This window comes from Podarcis filfolensis, assembly GCF_964270895.1.
Source record: "Podarcis filfolensis genome assembly, chromosome: 5".
Lineage (NCBI taxonomy): Eukaryota > Metazoa > Chordata > Lepidosauria > Squamata > Lacertidae > Podarcis > Podarcis filfolensis.
Window position 1 is genome coordinate 84,419,733 of NC_139608.1, and position 19,285 is coordinate 84,439,017.

A 19,285-nucleotide genomic window follows, 5' to 3' on the forward strand; every position below is an offset into this window, starting at 1 on the left:
TTAGGCAAAGGGAGTCATTTGTTACCAAGTAAAGCTGGGGGAGTAGGGGCGGGGAAGAGACTCAGTAGCACTTCACATGCCTTAAGCGTATTTTCAGCTTGAAAATGCACTAACATGGTAGGACGTCTTCAAAGAAACTTGAATAGGGAACTTGAAATATACAGAGAAGGCTTCCTTCATGCTGTTTTTCAGAGCTTTCTTTTACAGAGGAGGGGGCTTGGGAAGATACCTGATAACCCAGTCACCCAAAGAGTCAATCAACAGTGCATAAGAAGAAAGGACCAAACGGGATTTACAAAGAGTCACTGCTGGAAACTGTCTGTCACTTGTTTTAACTTTGTGGGTCAGGAGGCCTGCAATTGCTCTAGCGTATGGTCAAAAAAGGGCATCTCTGTATTTCAGTGTATACACACACACACACACACACACACACACACACACACTATTGATAGGGTTGGTAGATGGACCTTGCTGGGTCATCTGTCTCCTGGATGGACTTCTTTCAAATCTCACCCTCAAAAACAGTATAAGAGTCTATTTTCTTATTTGCATAGACTCCAATGAACACGTGCAAATAGTCAGCGACCACCTTTTCCATTGTGGGAAAAGGCAGCGACTCTTAAAAGCCTATTGGCAAATCGCTTTCTCTCTGCATTATCATGAGCAGCTTAGCATACATCTTATCATCAAACCAGAAACATAGTGGGCTGTGTTGCCTGTCATCACCTGTATGGAAAGACAATGGGAATGAAATGTTCAGAGACCATGCCTATCCTGGTCAGGGTCCTAGTAAAGCTATGTTGCAGGGGCCAATAAGGCCATTAGCCAGAGGGACCAAAGTCACTGGATAAAGCCCAGCACAAATTTGACAGCAGCTGTCCATAAAATCTTCACCCTAACTGGTCCTCCACCCCAACAGGGACACAGGAGGGTGCAAACTCCCATTTCAAGTACTAGGAGCACAATGATGTTGTCTCCACAATGCCCTCTTTGGAGGAAAAGTTTAGAGCCCATTGCAAAAGTTGTACATCCATTGTGTTTCCTTCCCAGTACCAGTTTTGATAGCTGCATAGTTGTAGAAACCAAGGCAGCCTAAATATGTGTGTTGGACTCACATCCACAACTGCTGGAGTGACTTAAACTCTGCACGTGGCTGCTGGTAACACTAACAGAACCTTTTATCATCCAGTCCTGAAACACATATTCCACAATGGAACACAATATATGCCCAAGCATAGTTTACAATTCCAACCACTTCTCTTGGCTTCAGCCATCAAGGAAGCTACAATGTATTTGGATTGGGGCACCTAATGTAGTGTCCTCCAGATGATGGTGGATGTTAATCAATCAGCCCCAGCCAACATGACCACTGGTCTGGGATGATGGAAGTTGTAGTCAAACAATATCCAGAGAATACCATGTTGACCACCTCAAAACAAAGCCATCTAAGCAACCACTACTCCAGAGGTCTTCTCTAACCAGCTCTCCAGCATCTGCAAGGCTGGTAGCTTCAAATTAAATCTAGAACATCTCCCAGAAAACAGCTTCTTATAAATCCAAGCTTAAAATCCTCTGAAGGGTTTGCAAGATCTACGGTAAAACTCAAGTCTCCTTCACTTTTATTCCACATCTTCATGAAGAGTTCCCCACGTTACACCAAGGCCCTCTCTCCATACAAAAGGTATTGCCTTCTGTCTGCTGTGACCTTCACTTAGTCATTGATCCTCCTACCATTGTAATTTAGTGTAACTTCCTTAAAAATATGATTTATATGCACCATGACAATGCTGAAAGGGTAGGAACATTGCTACTGATACCATGCATCACTTTCGACTGGTACTATGAGAGAGAGAGAGAGAGAGAGAGAGAGAGAGAGAGAGAGAGAGAGAGAGATATCAGTAATTGCCGCTGGTGTTTGAAGTATTGTTAGGTCATAACAGTGAATTTCATAATCCTGAAGGATGGGGAAGGCAGCTGAGCTGGTCACGGAGAGGTCCTCTAGGAGCCACACTTAAAAAAACCAAGTATGGTATATGTGAACCTAGTCTCTGTTTCTTCCAATGTGTGTACAACTCTCCCTGCACCCCAAGCAATTAAGGCTCTCTTTAACAGCTGTTTACGTCATTTACAGGTCTTTGGGTTCTCATATATCAGAGTTAATCAAAAAAGGACTAAACAGTGCTAAAGTGTTATTCACCTGTTAGCAGGCAGGGCGATTTGTTTCACTTCATGGTACTAAGTGCTCTGTGAAGGGGGTCTCCCCACCCCACCCCAGCAAAGGTAGGGAAATGAGGGACCTTGGCAGGGAAAGCTCTATAACTCTTATCAGCATGAGAGCTGAAATACTAAAAGCTGTGATGAACACAGCCAGCACCTCCATCCATGATGTTCCATGGTTCCCAGTGACCTTTCATTCTGGGAAACAATTGCACTTTGGCGTAAGTTAAGCAAGTCCAGCCAATGATTAAGGACCAATCTGTGCCATATAATGGTCTTGATGCTTCTAGCAATGTGAACAACACAAGGTACTAGGGAGGCTCACGTCTAGGTCATGGGGTAGAGCCAATAAAATGGAATAATAATAATAATCCAAGTTTCTAGATCCCCCTTATTGAAATACTTCTCTTGGTGACCAGGGTCCAAGAATGATGAAACGAGAATCTAAAACTTTTGCCAAGCATTGTTAATACAGGCAAGGTCTTTACATTTCAACATTAATTACACATACATTTCTCCCCCACCTATTTTCCCAATTAACAAGAGCTCTTTGAACTTTACGCCTCGGTTTTCTTTCCTGCAACAAAAACTTTCACCTGCTCATTTTGCCTCTGACGGCTGATGCAACTTTGCAAAAGAGGCTGACTTCAAGTAACCATTCAGCAGAATCTTGCAAGGCATTCATCAACTATGAGGATATAACCAAAGGATCCTTTCATACATTAAAGTATATTTTTAAAGCTGTGAAGTGTAAATGCATCAAAAGCATGCACTTGGAAATGTTATCTTAAAGTTACCCTGATAGAGGAGTTATGATTGGCCATGTTGCAGGTAGACTTAAACATTGGGTTGCCTCTGTATGATGTGATGCCACAGGAGTGTGAAATGACAAGGGGGTTTCTGCAGTGGAATTTCCTGAACCCAAAGTCAGGCTGCAACTCAAGCTGATCTTTGATTCCTGCGTTCAGAACCGCAAACCTTTACCAAAGAAATCTTGGTTGAAAGACGAGATAATTGCTAAGACCCTTTGAACAAATAAATACTGACCACAGTTTAGCAGACAGCTAGAAAAATGTCTCCTAAACGGTAGAGGAGTTTTCCATTCATAATAGGGCTCAAGACAAAGTATCTGGTATTTTAAGTCCCCCCACCTTAAGAGAAAAAGGCATTTTTCTTTCAGCTGCAAAGAATGATTTCTATTCAACGCTATAAACTATGTTCCTGCTCAGCTCCCATTCATTTATAGAACTCATGCAAAAGTTTGCCACCAAAGTGTACCCAGAGCTTCAAATAACACACATCTGTTGTAGAAACACAAGAGAACCCAAAATTGCAGTGTTTGTTTTTTTAAAAAAACAGCCTAATTTTGATTTATTAGGAATATGTTTCTTGGGCTCTGCTTGCTGTGCAAGACAATGACAGACCACACTGACGCTTTGTCTGGGACTTGGAGCACTTCAACACAGAATATCAGGATCCAACACTCAAAATAGATATGCATGTTTTCTTGCTGCTGCATAAATTTGCTTGATGTGTACTGCTGAGCAATAGTACATATTTTCCCCACATCTAGCAGTCCCATCAGTCACAGCTGCTTCAAAAGGAAAATACTCCATTTTATATTTGCATTCGGAGACTGCAGACATGCAAAAACACACTCTATGTAGGGCCATTCTGAAAGCAAAGAGTGTTTGTGTATGGCTTCAACACAAGAGGGGGAGAAGGGGGAATCCCTAACTTTACAACAAGAGACACCCACCAAAATCAACTTTATTACATTTTGCAATAAGCATTTAAGCATACCAGCAATCCACCCCATTGCCTGTAGAATTTTCTCTTCTTTTTAAAGTCAAAACAAAGTTGCAAAGTGTCAGAGCAAGTGCTATAAAAAAGAAATCTGTCTGATATTTTATTACAAATACATCTCTGCAAGAATTTGAAGTAGCATTTCCAATTAATCACATCCCCCCCACAGCAAAATTGTTAAACCCAACGCGAGTGCCAACCCAACTATTCCCCTTCCCCCAGCCACAGCACTCATTTGGAATTTGAAAAAAATCAACAGTGGTTAAAGTTCCCTAACTTAAGAGCTGCCTGTCAAAATGTGTATTGCCTTGAGCTATGGACCTACAACTTCTTCCTGTTGCCACCATCAGTCCAGCCCAGAACTTCCTTCCCTGGTGATTTTTATTTGTACACTCCCATTGATTTTCCCATTCTTTTATTCTCAAATCCCTAATTAGTCTTCTGGCTGTACCTAATTCTCAGTTCCTAGGTTTGCCCCTTCCCTCACTGGTTACATTAATGTTCAGTTGCCCCCCCCCCCCTTCCAAACCTCTCAGGTTTAGCAAATGGTTGGAACAAGGGAGACGGGGAGAACAAAGGCGCTGCTATCTTGAGACAATTCTCTGGAAGCTGCATAAACCAGCTGTGGCCTACTTGCTTTGTGTATCCTGCCATTACTACAACTAGGCACAGGTCCCACGAAACTGCTGAGCCATAGAGGAAAGGAACACAAAACCATTTCACTTACTTGACACGGCTGCCAGTTCTGCTGGGCTTTTCGAGTCGTGTTTAAAATCTTTGTAAGCATCGATTCAATTTTTAACAATCAGGAGACACCACACCGCTCAAGGCTAGTGTGATGGCCTGGGAATCGCATTCAGAGGCTGAACCTGAGGAATCCCAGCCTGCACAGGAGTCCCCACCTCCAGGACCGGCTGAGCCGGGGCCGGGGCTTGAATCTGAAGGGCCCTCACCTGTGCCGGATCCTCGGGAGCAGACACCAGCTGAATCTGCTCTGGCTCCGGAGGTGATCGAGGACCCATTGCCTGCAGGTGCTCCACTCTCAGCCCCGTCAGGGGAAGGTGAGGTTACTCCTGGGTCCAGTAACCCTCCAGCCTCTCCTGAGCTGCAGAGACTCAGGGCAGAGAGGCGGAGGGAACTACGTTCTCGCAGGAGGAGTGCTTGCCTCCAGGCCAAGAGAGGCGAGTCACCTGTGGACCGGGACCGCCCTATGCCTCAGGGCAGATAAAAGCCAGCCAGCCCAGTCCCAGGTTGCGGGAGCAACATTGTTGGTAACCTGTTCCTGCCGGCACCCTGTCCTGCTCTTCTGCCAGAGTTCCTGACCTCACCCGACTCCTTGCCTTGGACCCCGCTTCAGCCTTGACGGACACCCTCCATACCACACCCTCGACCTCGGACTGGACTCGGACCATGCCGCACGGTAACCCCCCAAGACCAGCACAGCTAGCTTGCATTTCTGCCACAGCATTGGCTACAAACGAAGTGGACAGGGCATGGTTGAAAGCGGTGTGGAGATACCAACTCCAGGGTTCGGAAGCAGAGGAGGAGGGCAGGCCTGGACTCCATTATCAGCAGAGATACTGTCAGGTCCACAGAGGAACAATACACTTCACCATTAAAAGGGCACACATAACCTCAACCTGTTGGGATTGCAGTCAATCCAGTGGACTCAAGGAACCATCCCTGTAAACCATCTGGGAAAAGTTCACAGCTGTTATGGAGCAACCTATGATGACGGATACACTGGGATCTTGACATGCGAGGCTGGTTCCCCATGGATCTGCAGATCAGACTCGGGCCTCCTAGGGTACCGTGTTCCAGACTCCTTACCGGACATGTCAGATACACTTAAGAAAAGTGCATTATTTTTTAAATCACTCTTTCCCTTGTAAGGCAATATGCCTGCAAAAGCAGATGAGTATTTCTAGCCGAATGAGGGAATGCATGAATGCAAAGATGCATGAACATTTCCCAAGTGATCCAGGAGTGGAATATACAATTGAACCAAATATAAGTTTTTTCTTGGGGGGGGGAGGGGGAGACTGAATCTTCCACTTCTCCTTCCCCTCTACTAACACATGACCAGCACAACTGTTGACAATCACTCAAGCTTTCTACTGCAGTCTATGATGTTTAATAAAATATTCTGGTCAATTCAGATTTTAAAACTCTTCACTTTCCTTGCAGTGGGCAACATTAGGCATCGAGAGATATAGCGACAAAACAACAGACGGCTTCCAAAAACAAGGATGCTTGCAGGATTCCCCTGTCTTGTGAGCCGCACCCTGCAACCAAGAAGAATTGACAATGTGGCTCATTGGTCTCTACGCATGGCAGACAAGAGCACAAGAGGCTAAAAATGGCTCATCATAATTTATTTTATGTTAAAATGTACAGCTTGTCTTTGCTTTATTTAAGTGACTGGCTAAAAAGGTAACATAAATAGTGTCACTGGGTCTAGTTTTATACATGAATCAAGCCACTTTTTGGCCCTTACAGTCACTCTGTACAGGTACAAAGGCTACAAAAAAAGGAAGCCATATAAACAGACACAAATACCTTCTGGTGTTTTTTTGTTTTTATACATGCGCTCTTGAAGCTTCATTTGTTCTATTCACACGCTACTGCTCTATTTACTTTTCTTAAAAAATAACTCCAATATTTTATAAAGATAGAAAAATCTACAGATGGAATGAAAATGTAAAGTTAGAGGCATTTCCATAAAATAGCAACTTTACACCAAATTCACTTTTTTTTTAATCCTGCCAAGTATCTGGACATATATGAAAATGTTTCAAAAACTTGATAAACACTGATATGCTTTAATCAATAAGGTTTGTTATTAAAAAAAAAAACAAAAAACAGTAAGCTGCCTTTTCCCCCTACTCCAGAGGGGATCTGCCACCAGAACAAAAACAGGGCTCACTTTTACATCAAATATTTACCAATCAAGGATGCAATCCATCAGGGCACTCTCTCCTGTGCCAGACCCATAGAAATTAACCATATTTGTGCAAGAGCACAGCTGACACGCGAGAATTTCCCAGTGGGTTGCACTTAAAATGTTTGACTCAATACTGGAATAACTTTCACAGCTTTTTTAAAACAAGATTTAAAAAATATAATTAACAAAAATATAATTTTTTAAACCCCTTAAACTGGGGTAACCTAATCAAGGAGGGGGGGCGGGAATCACAAATTAAGAAATGGCTTACTGTTAAGCACAACACTTGTACAGTACTACGAAACGCACTGTCACTAACAAAGACATTAGCGGCATGCGAAAGTGTCACCTTGAGGAACAAAATAGTCCATGAATGCAATGCAAAAAGGCATTTACATGGTGGAGGAGATGGGGAGGGGAAGGACAGAACAGGAGGAAAGCTCACAGTCCAGCACGACATCAGATATACTCCAAAACTATGATCCACATTTCAAATGGGAGCAGGCACATAAAACATGGCTGTGAACCATCAGCTTGTTTCGCGTGTTTGCAGTACAATGACGAAGTTCTTCATCATCACAGAACTTCAGTTACGCCAAAAAAAAAAAAAAGAGCAAACAAAGCAAAATTACAAAACAAATAAAACGAGAACACATTTATATAAGGCCTTTCGCTGCATACAGTTTTTTTTTTTATGGTGCCTACAAATGTTTTTGCATTCACACCAATTGCTGGTTTTGAAATCGTATTCTCCAAAAGGACATATTTTTGTGCCAGTCAAATCCTAGCATGCCAGTTTGGTACACCAACCGTCTCCCCTCCCCGCTCCCCCCAGATCCTACCTACGCATGTAAGAGCTATTCAGAGACTGTTTAGACATGCCGCTATTCATGTAACCATGGTGTGCTGGCGGGGTATACATCATGTTGCTGTGGGGGTTAGTCTGCATTGACTGCTGGGCATATGGCTGGCTTCCCATCATTCCCATTTGCATCTGCATTGGGTACTGGGCTGTTTGATTCATATAACCATGGTTTGCATGATAGGCTCCATTCATCATCGGCTGGGACATACTAAACCCATTCATAGCGTTAAGGGGGTTCATGTTCATGTTTACGGAACTGACATTGTAAGCCGGAGCTGGCATCAAGTTCACACTCATGTTCATGCCACGCTGCATGGTTAAGGTGCGTGCAGGCCCTTGCATGGTCACTGTCTGCGAGGATCGCCCATAAATCTGCGGCTGGTGAGCTGCTGCCGCTGCAGCCGACGGCAAAGCGGCCGACTTAGTCCTAACCGAAACATGGCCCTTGCCAGGCATCTGCGTTTGCAGTCTTTGGGCATGGGACAGGCCAATATTGGATGTGGCCATGTTGCGCTGCAAGAGGGGTGGCGGCAAATTCATGGGAGGCGGAGTGAGGTTAGGGGGCGGAGTCATCGTGGTCTGGACCTGGCCTCCCCCTGGAACTGGATGAGGAGACTGAGAAAGCTGAACGAGTCCTGTGCTACTGAGAGGAGTAGACAAAGAGGCACTATTTGCATAGGAAGTGACAGCAGCTGAGTGGCTGTAAGGCAACGAATGGTCCATAAGTGTGTTGGTTAACTGTTGCAATTTGGCAAGGCTGAAGGTGGCCGACGGTTGTGGGTAATGCCCTGCTGCAAACTCACTCTGACCCATTCTTTCATACAAGCCAAGGTTGGCATTGCCAGTCTCTGCGATTTCATTTAACTGCATAGGTGGGCTGAAGTTAGCAGCCATGCTGCACTGCGGAAGCTGCTGGTTGCTGCTCGGGGGCCTTTCGACAACGCAGCCCTGAGGTGACTTCACATTGCAAGGAGGGGGAGAGTTGATGCTGGCGTTCTGCATCATGCTACAGCTTCCATTCACGTTAGACATCTGTTGGGTCACCGCACAACTACTCTGAGTCATGTTGCTAGACGTGAGGTTGCTGTACGAACAGCTGTTTTGCGAGTTGTTGTTCCCACATATGCTGTTGCCCATTGTAGAGTCATAGCTGCTTGGGTTTTCATAGTTTTCGGTTGTGCTCTCAATGCTACCCAGGTCGCTAAATCCACTATCAACGACTTGCTGTGAATGGTCGGAAACAGAAGGAACGTCCATCATGGGACTGGTTTCCATGTTCTGCAAAGAGGGCACAGAGATCGCACTTTGATCGGGGCTGATTTGAGCATAACTGGTTTCTAATGGAGGCACATTTGGACTATTAACAGAACGAACTGACTGGCTGGGATGGGACTGGACGGATGAGACAGGGCTACTGTGATCAGACTGCTGGCAGTCATCCAGTGTGGTCATCTGTGGGCTTTGGTCAGTATTGGCGTAAGTCTGCAGGCTTCGACATGCCTCTTGAGTCTCTACACAATCCTGGAATGCATCTTCCTGTTCTGTTGTTTCCTGTGTTAGAGACTTCACTGCCTCCACTGTCTCAGAGTCTATCTCCATGGTTTCAGCATTTGTGTCCTTGAATGCAGAATTCAGCTCATTACGGTCAGTTTGGTTTTTATTTTCTGTATTTTCATTACCCGACTCAGGCACAGGATCTGGAATAGCAGGAAGCTCTTTGTGCTCGCTGTCACATTCGGCTGCAAGGTCAACGCCACAGTCCATTAAGTCTTCCTGGTTTGATTTACCACTCTGTTCACTTGAGTCTAAAAAAGGCTCCTGATTCCCAAGTACATCTTTGAGAGCTTCTGCTGGTACTTCCTCCTGAGTTTCCACTTCCGTTGGACCCATGTGACTCTCATCCTCATCATCAGCATCATGATCCTCATTGCGAGATTGTTCCTCCTCCTCCTCTTCTTCTTCCTCCTCCTCTTGCTCTTCTAAATGCTCAGGCTCATCTTTATCCATTTCCGTTTCCTCTTGCAGGTCTTTATCTTGATTATCCACACTTTCCATTTCTTCTACTATGTTGTTTTCTTCTACTTCTGCTAAATCGTTTTCTGCTTGTTCTGTCTTGGGTAGCTCCAGATACTCAGAAACCGCATCTCTCACTTCGTCCTCTTGTGGAAGAATGGTTTCAGTGTTCTTAACCTCCTCCGTAACAGCAGACGCCTGGCATGCGTTGTTTTCAGCTATCTCTTTCAATTCCTCTCCCAAGGCCTGATAGTCAGGCTCCATAGGAGTCTCAGGTGGAGTGTACAAATTAAGTTTAAAACCTGGTTTTCTCTCTTTGTTTTGTCTCCATTTGGATGGACATTGCTTCACGCCTTTAGGCCATCCTTGTTTACACAGCACAGGTTCAGGATTGTCTTTATCATCATCTTCCAGGACGGCTACATCCTCTTCTGCATTAGCTATGGGATAAGGAGAAATGGGGACGGGGTGTGTGGGGGGAGAGAGAGAAGACAGTAAGTTTATCACGTTATTCTTAACTGCTTTACAAAACCCTAGTCAAAGAAAATATATACCACTAACCATCTTATTCTAACTATCTCTGACAGCAACATGTTTGCACACCACCCACTTTTGGTTATTATTTAAACAGAAAAGCAGGGCACGAACATTACTATTAGGTTAAAAAAAAAAGGTAAACGTTTACCTTTATTACTATTAACTAAACATGGAAATATATGTTGCTTTTATTGATGCATGCACACACAGGGATAGCTAAGGAACATTTATCTCATTCTAGACTCTTGCACTACAGTCAGTTGATGTAAGTGCACGTTGCTGGTGAAGGGCGTATAATTCATTTGCTACTTGTACAAATGCACATTTTATCCACCTCTATCCAATTTTGTTTTTCTTGGTTTTAGAAATTTTACACTGAAACAGATGAAATTTTTAAAAAGGGAAGCTACAATGGAAGAGAGGTTCAGATTACAAAAACAGAGGAGGTATTTTTTAATGTAGGCTTATTGGTCTCATTTATGCAAAGTCACATTTGTTATCCTGTATAGTGATCAAATCCAGCCAAATAATTTTATATTGCAAGGAAGATCACATGAAGATTGCTTTGTGCTGTTTCTCACAGATGTAATAAACTAGGACTATTTTATTTGGCAAGTGTCTGTTTTTCATCACTGAATGCACATTCTTAAGACATTTAAAACACGAATATCATTTATACTTGTAATTGGTCAGATGTATTTCTGACCTACATATCTGGCCAACCAACTCCTTTGAAGTTTATGAAGTACATGTCTGCCCTAATCCTAGTCAAGTTTGAATACTCCTAAACTGCAAGGATAATGAACACCCTCCTTGACATTTGTCTTAAGAAAGCAGTCAGAAATGAAAACATGAGAAGCAGATCTGAATTGCCATCTTCAAATATACTGAAAAACTGCTGTAAAACATCTCTAAGCAGGTAGCTCAATGTATGTATGTATGTATGCATGTCACGCCAGCTCAGCAGAGGAGGAAGAGCACAGATCTGAGTGTGGCACTGGTGGCCAGCTCCTTCTCCTCCTTTCACAAGGGGGAAGGAGGGAGAAGCAGCATCTTGCTGGTGGAAGCACCAGGAGGAGTCAGAGGATGAGCCGCTGGCCATTGAAGCTGCCTGGCCACCACATTTGGCTCTGCCCCAGCTCCTCCTGACGTCAGGACATTGTGCCATGCACAACACTGTCCCCCCAATCACCCTCACAAGCTGGCACCTCTTTGTGACATAGAGTCACATTCTACTTTTGAGCACAGAATACATGTTGGAAAATGGAAGATAAAGAAACATCAGCATTGGATGAACTCCTTGTTTAGAAGCCTGTACCATCCATTGAATGTAATTTATATAAATGAGTTAACTGTTTCTTGAAAGATTTCTACCTCCTGACACATATTTTGTCTCACCAAGTTTGTTCTGTAAAATGAAATCATTTTCTCTGCTTTCCCTCCTAAATATCTTAAGTACCAGAGTTTAACCAAAAATTGAGCAGTAGTTACCTTATTGGCCCGAATATAAACCGCACCTTTAAAATTCGGTAGCTTGGGGGAGGCTTGGGAGTGGCGGGCAGGCTGGGCGCCATTGCCCCGCGCAGCTTTCCTGGGGTGGGGGAGCCACGCCACTTGGCCGGCAGCGTAACGTCGCGAATATAAGCCGCACTTTTCACGGTTGGAATTTGGGGGGAAAGTGTGGCTTATATTCGGACCAATACGGTAGTTAAGGGGGGTTCGCCACACTCAGCTGAAGTGCTTTCTAAATGCCAGCAAATTGTAGCAACCATGCAATATAGAACAAACCTCAGCGTCTTCTTATTAGATCCAACATTCAGAGGACAAACTAAACTAGGAATTAAACTGTACAACACCTCAGTTGAAACCTTTCACTTTAATCTATGCTAGCAGTAGACATATCCGCATGCACTTGACAAACACAAGGAAGGAGAATGGATCATTTTGCAAAAATTCACAAAGCTGTCTGGTTTTAGGAAAAAAACAAGTGTTTGCTTCTTAGAAACATCTTTTTTTAAAAGATACATCTAAATCACTTGACATTTTATCATCCAAAGCTAAGCAATGTTATTCAGCTGAAGTTGAACTATGAGCTTTGAACAGGAACCCTTCAACAAATTTGAGTGCAGAAACCTAGGGCTATAGAACTAAATATTGGCACATCCATCACCAAGTCATGGAACCCAAAGGTTTCTTCATGTGTGACATTTTTCTTTTTTAAATACAATTTCCCTATGGGAAAAATAATGAACAGCACTGCATTATTAAGTGAGGTGTGGAAGTTTGTTTTGCCATGAGTACAGAGATCAGGCACCAGAGCATGGGATGCCCGCTCGTCATACACGCCCTTGCTTGTTTCTACGCATAGTTTATCTCAATGGGGAAAACATCCAATATGTTGTAGCCCTGGTAAGTTGGAGCAGCCTTCTCTGACTTGGCACCCTCCAGTTGTTCTGGGTGGAAGCTCCCATTGGCCCCAGCCAGCTGTAAACTTAAGCTGCTGGAAGGTATCAGGCATTTGTGCTTATACTGTACAGTGAACAAAACTTTGCCACATTGTAAAAATGTTCTTTATTTTGATTACCTAAACACTGCAATTGAGAGGCAGCACCCCAACATTCGGTACTGCAGTTCAACATGTATTTCTTGAGCAGTTTCCCAATGCCTGGTAAGCAGTTCCTGCTAGCATATATATTCTTTATATAACATTGTTTTATTGTTTCCCATCTGGAGTATTTAATCGAGCTAATTTGGAGCATAATGCAATTCTTTTACCAGTAATTACATTGACTTCTCTAAATATTCTGTCTCAAAACATATGTGCTGCTGGAAAAGTCCACAACATATGAATGTAAGAACAGAATCTTTGGGAACTTGTTCTTGTTATATGTTGTTTTTTGAGGGTTAGTATTCCATCTATGTACTATCAATAGCATTCTGCCTCATATATGCTAAAATAGACTTCAAGAAAAGGGACAGCTCTCAAAGCTGTAGCTGAAGGCAGAGAGGATAAGCCTATGGCTTGAAGTAGTAGTAATGTGTCGCTATGGGTAGCCTCTCCCCACAAACTACAGACTGCGTGCTGAAATGGGCTCCTGAAAGGAGAGGCTCATATCCATGATCTTCTGGGAACTGAAAAGCATAATCCATGGCAAGATGCTACCTGATTCACCAATCAAGGCCTTCACATGTGCAGAGAGACAAGCATGTAGAATAAAATGTTGCTCTGAATGTTGCTGGACTCCAACTCCCATCAACCCCAGCCAGTATGGCCTGTAGTCAGGGACGATGGGAGATGGGAGTCCAGTAGACCTGGAGGGACACAGGTTCCCCACTCCAGTTGTAGAAGCAGCCTTGCACATGAGGTCCTCCCTGGTGGGACTACAGGAGCTACTGTAAAGGTCTGGAGTGGAATAGGGGACCAGGGAATGCACTGTATTACACAACCATTGAACTTAACAATATCCTAGGGACATCTATGCATTGAGAGATCTCCGTGCCTGCATTGCAACCTGCATGATCTTTGGCTGCCTGTACTTGGGGAAGGAGCAGCTTCTCTAGGTGACTCCGACTGCCTATGACTACAAGGAACTACAGGGAAGACACTCTACTGGCTAGGAAACTGCAGTACCAGAGGGTCAAGTCATTTGAGCACACTCCAGAGACCCTAGAATCAAGAGGAAGACTGCCAGTTACCAACTTGTGGGGGCCCTCTACAGGAAGTCCTTCAGAATGGCTGCATCACATTCCTCCGACTCAACGTAGCCCTCTGTTGATGTTTCTGGCCCATTCAATTCTATGTGAGCCAATTTGCATGCTTGCTGCATCCCGATTACCCAGTCCTTTTACCTGATTCAGAGCTAACTGCTGGCATGTGGCTGCTTCTCTCTGTGCTAGCTTTGTAGCTTCTGCTCCCCTGCACATTGGTCTCCCTCCTTCCCTGCCAACTAACAGGTCTGGGGAAAGTAAGGGAACGGGCCAAAGGAAGGCCAAAAAGAAAGCAGAAGAAAGCAGCCCACTCCACTGTTGTGCATTGGGAGCAAAAGCACAAGAGACAAGCCCTCCTAGTGAACACTGGGATAACTGGAAGATGATATAAATTATGGTCGGCCAGCCCTACCCAGTGGAGGAGAGAATATTCCAACCTCTCATCCACTGAAGGAAAACTCTTTTATTCTACAGTGGCAGGACCAAGCATTCTTCAATTTGAAAGAAATTTCAAAGGCGTTGGTTACAGAATATGAAAAGGAACCTTACAGATTAAAATGGCTAAATTGCAGTTTAAGGAAAGGGGAGAAAGAAAATGTAAGAAGCTATCCAGCATTTCAATAAAAGCAAGACACAGGACCAAGTGTCACTTGTCAAAAGGGCTTCACAGTTTAAATAAGAAGCTGCAAAGTATATGTTAACAAATGGTACCAAAGCTATCCTTTGAACTGATGTGAAAACAGCCTGTGAAAGACAATTGAAGATTCAATCCTATGCATGTTTATTCAGAAGGAAGTCCCACTGAATTCATTGGGGTTTGCTTCCAGTTCTACGTATACAGAACTGCAGACAAAATCTATTTTGCACTCACCTCTGCATGGAGTATCATTTTGGTAACAGTGATTGTCTTTCTCCTGCTCCTCCTCTTCCAGCTCATTTTCTTCCTTCTCCTCAGACTGACACTGGAACGCTTCTGGAATCCCAGGTTTAGATTCATCGTCTTCCCCATCTATCTCACAAGTGGGCTCCAGCTGTGTCATGGGCTGCTCTTCTTCCAAGTTATCAAAGGGCTCATCCAAAACTTCTGTGGTTTCAGAAATTGTCTCCGTTGTAACACTGCTATTAATCTTTCTGCGTTTACGACCCCTTTTCTTTTTCAAGATGAAAGGTCTCTAAAAATAATGTTAAAAATGTGAAAGTTGGGCAAAGAACCAACATCCTTTCTGCTAAACCAAACAAGTTTTGTGATGTATACTCATGGGCAGTCCAGCCTACATGACAGTTCAAATGTCATGGCTCTGTTCCAGCTAACTCTTCTACATACATTCCTCTTTACAACATTTAAATCTCAATCTCTGTTATTCACTCAAAAACAGCTCTAAAGTGCTTTGGGAGCTGCTGTGAAATGCTAACATCTCCACCAAACACTTTACTGAATAAGAACACCGATACCAGTATATACCACAGTGAAGAACAATGTGGACTAAGGCAACACCACCTGCTGGTGCCAAAACAATACCAGTTGCCTCAATGCGTATTTATAATCTATTGAACTCTAGCTGCACATACAATTTAGATTACACAGAAATGTAACCTGAATATTCACAGTGAAGTTTCTCTAAATACTGTAAATATTGAAAGCCAGCTAAAGCTATGCTAAAGACAGTTATTTTGCTATTTCGAAGTTTACAGTTTAGTGGATATTGAATTAATTTAGGATTATAAACTGTTACTGTGTGAGAGCAAGAGACCAAAGGGTAGTTATCTTTGTGTTAATGCCCAATGCAAAAGGTGTGACTATGCACGTCGATGTTTTAGCTAGCAAAAAAAAGAGGGAACATGGCCAAGACTAGAAGGTACTTCTTCAGACAGGGCTAATTTAGGACTGGGGTGAGACACATAAGAAACATCCTAATGCTAATACCTAACCTCCTATTTTTGTGCTCCTGAATTCTACTATGCCATAGACTAGCATACTGAACCTTCAAAAAACCAAATATATGGTATTTGAATGGCAATAATTACAATTAACACTACAGGCAACCAGCAGAGGGCAATATTTTTATACAGCTCTTGATTTTATTGGTAAAAGTCTAAATGGAACGAAAATTATTAAGACAACATACAGGAAAGGCATTTAAGACAGAAAGGGAAATGTAAATGCTTCCAGCCCCAAAATCAGATCTGAAAGACCTCAGGTGGAGTTCAATGTTGCACTATTATGATTGCTTAATTAGTGCAAGCACGTCTGCTTGTCAGATGGAACAATCTCCTCTCCTCCAGCCCTCGTAAGTGGATTTAGGGGGTGCTCAGGCTGCATGCAGGAGGGAAGCTAGCAGGACTCCTTGAATTGTGCTAGCAGGACTCCTTGAACTGGCCCCTCTAGTAGAGAAAGGAATTTAGGGCTGATCTGGAGAAATTAATCAGCTCGGCTTCTGTGAAATGGGTATTCAGAATCAGATTACAGAATAAAAATGTTGGATCTAAAGAATGGTCAGACTACATTTCTGTTTTATTCTCAACTCAAGCTGCTGGGCGTGCTTTGTCTTCTGTGAAATAGATTATTGCAAAGAGATTTAGTTACTTATTTAAAACATATGCGTTCCTATGAAGTCCATGCCGTGCAAAGTCCTGTTAAGAGTCTTTGGACTGTCATTGTAACAGTGGAGTCTACCCCAATTTAAAAAACAACTGACCTTTCTCTTCACAGCAAGCATCTGAGGTTTTGCCAGCCTTGGAGGAGAATTTTGACGATGCCCATCCACATCCTCCTCTTCTTCCTCCTCCTCTTCTTCCTCCTCCTCCTCCTCTTCCTCCCCACTGCTTTCTTTTGGTAGATCAGTGGACTGCCCTCGCTCTGCTAATACTGTTATATTCTCTGGAGGTCGCAGATACTTGTTTTTAGATTGCACTTTTGCAGGCAATTGCCTATTAGCTCTCGTGGAGAACAGCTCTTGCTCTTCCTTTTCCCAGCAGCTTGCTTGTTCCATCAGTCGCTCAGCCTGAGGGGCAGAGAGGTTAAAATAATGGGTCACCGAAACAGTGCTTAGCTGTTATTCTTTTAGTTCAGCTTTAAAAAAAAAGTTACAATAAGTCAACCCTGATTAGTGCTGAAAGCTACCCAAGCAACAGCATCTAGGCCAATTCATCCTAGTGGTTTTTCTAAAACTGGATAATAAATCCCAAAAGACTGCGTTTCATGAGATATTTAACACTATTAATGAAGCAACAAATTGATTTTAGTTCTTCTAGCACTACATTACAAGCCCTCTGACATGGATCACTTTGAACAACTTCATAAACACAAAATAATTGATTGATACAATAAGCCTTTGATCACTGTACCCAACTGGCTCCAGTCCATGAATGTAACAACACTTTAGAAGGGGGTAGGGGGCAGAATAAAAACTATTCCACATTGATCTTTCAGGTTTTTCAGGCTTTATACCCACATTCCAAATTCCAAGGTTTACAAAGTCTCTCTCTCAAGCATTTTTTCCCAAATAGATAGTACTGGAGTCCACAAGCTTATACTATTTTACTTCTTGAAATGTCCTATTTTTATAGCTCAGCACCATTTGTGAAACAAGGAACAGAATATTGAGTTTAATTTTGATTATTCCCCTTCCTTTGCTGCTTATATCATGTGTGTCAGAGCCATTCCCCTTCACACCAGATAATATAGTAATGAAAATTCAACACACTTTCTCTCTGTCCTATTGGCTATAATTCTAGGATATAACTTGGCCACTTCATGCCTTGACTACTGCATCCTCCCTCCTTCTGGCCCTTCCTTATCGCATTCCAAACTGCTCACCGTTATCCACAACTCTGCTGATAAAATCTTTCGCCACTCTCTTATCCTCATCCTTCTCTTCCTGGCCCTTACTTTTCTACTCTCTTAAAACAAAACTACCCTGCCAATTCTTTGTCCTGTTCCTTCTTGCCTAGAACTCTTTCTTAGAAGATTCACAATGCTAATTCTACATGGTATCATTCCTCTATCACTCTTTACTCAAGACCCACCTCAAAACTCCCTCCTTCCATGAGGTCTTTGGCTTAACCCTTAAGGCCTCCCCCCCCATTGAAATAAAGCCTCATAATGTGCAATGACATTTGCTCGTATTCATCTCCACAGGTTCATTTCCACTGTCTCTGCCTCACTTCCTCACCGTTGTCTAAATTTAGCTCTTAAGCTCCTTGGAGCAAAAACTTGTCATTTCCTTATGCTACTATGTAGCACTATCTAGATCAATTGTGCTATATAAATAAACCCAAGAGCATGCTGTGCCATTGCCCAGCTTGCTGTATGAGCAGCTAGGACATATCCTATCACTTAATATGCTACACCAGTTGACTTAGACATATCCACTTAAATGTTTAGGATGTACATTAGAATACTTAGTGTGTGTCCCCTATTACCTCTTTTTCAGCTTCTCTCTCTTCCTCTGAAACTGCTGCATTAGGAACCAAAAGAGGAGTCCACCTCAAGCTTTCTGGATCTACTTCATTCATGCGTGGGTTGGTTTTCAGTTTCTCCATGTGGTTTGAAATCAGTTTCTCCCTTCTAATTACTATAAATCTACAATTTAAACACATCAGATATTAAGAAATATAAAAATGTACACAAAGCAGATGGAAGCATATGTTTAGTTGTAACAAGTTTCGATTTGGGAGCCTGCTTATTAATTAAATGCATATCCACCTTTCCATGAGAATGTGCTCAAGGCAGCTTATGGAAAAAAGCCATTTATGCCAGTCTATTACTCCCATTAACAAAACAACCTGAAGTCTACAGACAATTAAGATAGTCACAGAATCAAGCATCATAGCATAACTATGCTAGGAAGACAGAATAGGTCAAAACAGGTTCAACAGGTTACCTAGTATAAACAAGCTTGAGGTTTGGTGAAACAGCAACAGTCAAATGAGAAGATGGGGGGTGGGAGGATGGATGAATTGGCAAGATCAGTTCATTCTTTATATACCCACACTGAAAATGGTGGTGCGGAAGGAATGAAAGAAGGAAGGACGGACAGATGCTTGTTGAACTTTCCAGTAAATCTTTTTTCTTTCTCTAGAAAACAAGTCTCTCCTTGGGAATGAGGGGCATATGTGTGCGTGCTGGGAGATAGGGAAACAACTCATGGATGTCCTACTCTGTTCTGGATTGAAAGACTCTGCATACCTCTTCT

General features: G+C 43.0%; 1 protein-coding gene across 15 annotated transcripts in view; it reads right to left on the reverse strand.

Annotated features, from left to right (window-relative positions):
• Positions 1-6,383: 6,383 nt before the first annotated feature.
• KAT6B (lysine acetyltransferase 6B) overlaps positions 6,384-19,285 on the reverse strand; it is an 86,374-nt gene continuing 73,472 nt past the window's right edge. For all 15 annotated transcript variants that reach the window (XM_083615440.1, XM_083615450.1, XM_083615445.1 and 12 more), the window contains 4 exons: positions 18,513-18,672; positions 16,787-17,092; positions 14,962-15,262; positions 6,384-10,285 (listed from right to left, as the gene is read on the reverse strand). In XM_083615440.1, coding sequence (XP_083471566.1) covers positions 7,806-10,285; positions 14,962-15,262; positions 16,787-17,092; positions 18,513-18,672 — 3,247 coding nt within the window. In that variant the 3' untranslated portion in view covers positions 6,384-7,805. The remainder of the gene's footprint in view (positions 10,286-14,961; positions 15,263-16,786; positions 17,093-18,512; positions 18,673-19,285) is intronic.